We start from the raw sequence: 2,563 nt of genomic DNA, 5'->3' as shown, positions 1-2,563 counted from the left end.
ACTCACAAAGAAAACAGCGGCCATTACAACTTATGTCTAAAAATGTATAGTTTCATGCATCTGTTAAAACACTCAACTCCACATGACACGCAGCTGGAAACACTTCCTGCAAGTCGAGCTGCCCGAGAGTCACAGAATTTACAGAAAATGTTACATTTTTGTGATTTATATCGTTGGGACGATAGAATTCTTATATGGATATGAGATTTTGGTCATATCGCACAGCCCTACAATGGATGCACACAGGATAGTAGCACGAATACAGTTTCAAACTCTGTTATAAAATTCAGTTCATAATGACAGCACAAATGTATACAAACACTACTCAACTGACTGCAAGTAACAACTCAACTAACATGAACAATGGCAGATAAGCACTAGCTACTTCTGAATAGCTACTTTGTGCATCCAAAGACTGGAGGGAAATATAATACATCGGACATTCCCTGATTTTTAAAACAGAATCAGAAATGGTTGCATTTTGTCATAGATGACCTGTGTTTCCAGCTCTATTTGAACTACACAATAATCTTTAGAGATGGGATCTGAGAAAGTAAACGGTGTAAGCAGGGTGTCTGGTTTGAGAAGCTCTTCTTTTTGAATATGATGTTCTGTCGGCCTCCTCAACCTTCAGCTGACGTTCAGTTTCCATGTATGTGCGAATATACAAGGCAAAAGGAAAAACTGTGGAAAAGTGGGATTAACATTGGTTTTTGTTTACCAGAGACACTGTGGTAAAATAAAGCATGAGATGAAGAGGCTCATTTGATGCGGGGTCAGCACTAATGCTGGCAAAGAAGGAGCAAACCTGGAAGGCAAAGCTTTTCTCAATCAGTCCAAGCTTGAACTCTCAGTTTTTGTCATTAGCTGTAGCAGCGTCTTTATACCAGCTGCTTGAAATGAGTTTTCAACATAAGGCACCCAGTCTCAGTCTTAGAGATGACGTGAACAAGGAACTTAAACATTTTCTAATTATATTGCACTATATTTTAAACCAACATACAAATATAGAAGTGACCAGATGTTTGCAGCTACATGTCCTGAAATTAGCTGATTGTGGGTTTGAATGCTCTACAGGTTGGCTGGTGGGAGAATGGACACCTGCGACTAAGGTATCACCCCTGGTCTCGCTATGGCTCTTTCTTGAAGCCCCTGGATGACTCCCAACATCTTCGAGTGGTCACATTGGAGGAGAGGCCCTTTGTCATAGTGGAACCTGCTGACCCAGGCACTGGCTCCTGCATCCGGGACTCTGTACCCTGCCGCATGCCCGTTAACTCCAGGTAATTCACAGCCACCACCCCTGGATGGACGAACAGAGAAGTGAAAACATCAAATAATCCATTCATTGCATTGCAAAAAAATATTCAATTATTCAAGTGTCTAGCTGTTTCCACACATCAACTCCACAAGAGATCAGGAGAACATTTGGAATTGCCATTCCTCACAAGTAGAGGGAATATATTCGACTCTGGGCTCAGTTTCCCTACTGGTAGCTAGGAATGAGGAAACATCAGATCACTGTGATTTTGTTAAAAAATGTAATGTGCTGTTCTCTCATGGGTATGAACAAGACATGCATAATTGCTTAGTTAAACACCATTTAATGTACAATCTGTCATTTACATTCTCATACGCTGCTCTAGCTGGTAATGTCAAAAACTGGTTGAGATGGTATTTTAGTTCATATGATTTATGTACAGAAAAGCAATCTTCTAAACAATAAACACAACTAAAAAACACTTCTAAAAACTCCACAAATTAAATGGTTATTCATAGCATCCAAAAATCCATCTTTAGCCTGAAAATGTGCACGTCTGTCTTCATCACTGCAGGGGTGAAACCTTTGGTTTGGCTCACAGAGAGAGATCATATATGGGATGTACGGTGGCCCTGAGACGTCAGGTGCACTGCAACTTACAACAACATCAGCAAATAGGAAAATATTGCAAAGGCATACAAAAAATAGAAGTTAAAAAGACAACAGCATCACAAAACAGCTGCAGAAGCTGAAACATGCAACAGATTGCACTTCAAAGAATGTTTGTTGGTGTTGTGAGCGAGAAAAAAATGCAAGAATATTCAGTTCTTTTTGCATAATTCAAATAATACTGATGATATATGTTTGCAGTTAGTTTTTTCCCCATCATATTATTTTCTCCTCAAACTCACTTCTGTTGTGTTTACTGAGTCCTTTTGTTTATCCGTTTATTTATTTATTTTTAGCTTTTGATGTTTTTTTCCCATTTGCTGGCTCTTGTTCTTGTTTGACCTCCAAGAACCACCATAGGTATACGCAAAAATATGAAAAACAAAGTAATTGCTATGAAAACAAATAGAAATAGAGTTGCAATATGTTTTTGTAACAATTTGAAATAGGTGGCAACGCAAGATGACCTGTTGTTTGGCCATAAGCTGAAAAAAACAGAAGACTAGATACCCCAATTTTCTATCAGCAAATACATCAAGATTGTTACAACAAGAGGTGCTTCAGTACATAATATGTGTTTTCTCCTTGTGTTATTTTCTCTGAGCTCTTATCAGCTGGCAAACGGTAGTAGAG

The 2,563-nt window shown here is 38.7% G+C and overlaps 1 protein-coding gene across 1 annotated transcript in view; it reads left to right on the top strand.

Annotated features, from left to right (window-relative positions):
• grin2da (glutamate receptor, ionotropic, N-methyl D-aspartate 2D, a) overlaps positions 1–2,563 on the top strand; it is a 246,033-nt gene that overhangs the window by 179,866 nt on the left and 63,604 nt on the right. Inside the window, exon 8 of the mRNA XM_005745193.1 lies at positions 1,078–1,283. Coding sequence (XP_005745250.1) covers positions 1,078–1,283 — 206 coding nt within the window. The remainder of the gene's footprint in view (positions 1–1,077; positions 1,284–2,563) is intronic.

Source organism: Pundamilia nyererei, unplaced genomic scaffold (assembly GCF_000239375.1).
Source record: "Pundamilia nyererei isolate P.nyererei 1_Seehausen unplaced genomic scaffold, PunNye1.0 scaffold00155, whole genome shotgun sequence".
Classification (NCBI taxonomy): domain Eukaryota; kingdom Metazoa; phylum Chordata; class Actinopteri; order Cichliformes; family Cichlidae; genus Pundamilia; species Pundamilia nyererei.
Note: the sequence above shows the minus strand (reverse complement) of the source record. Positions and strands in the feature narration are given on the sequence as shown.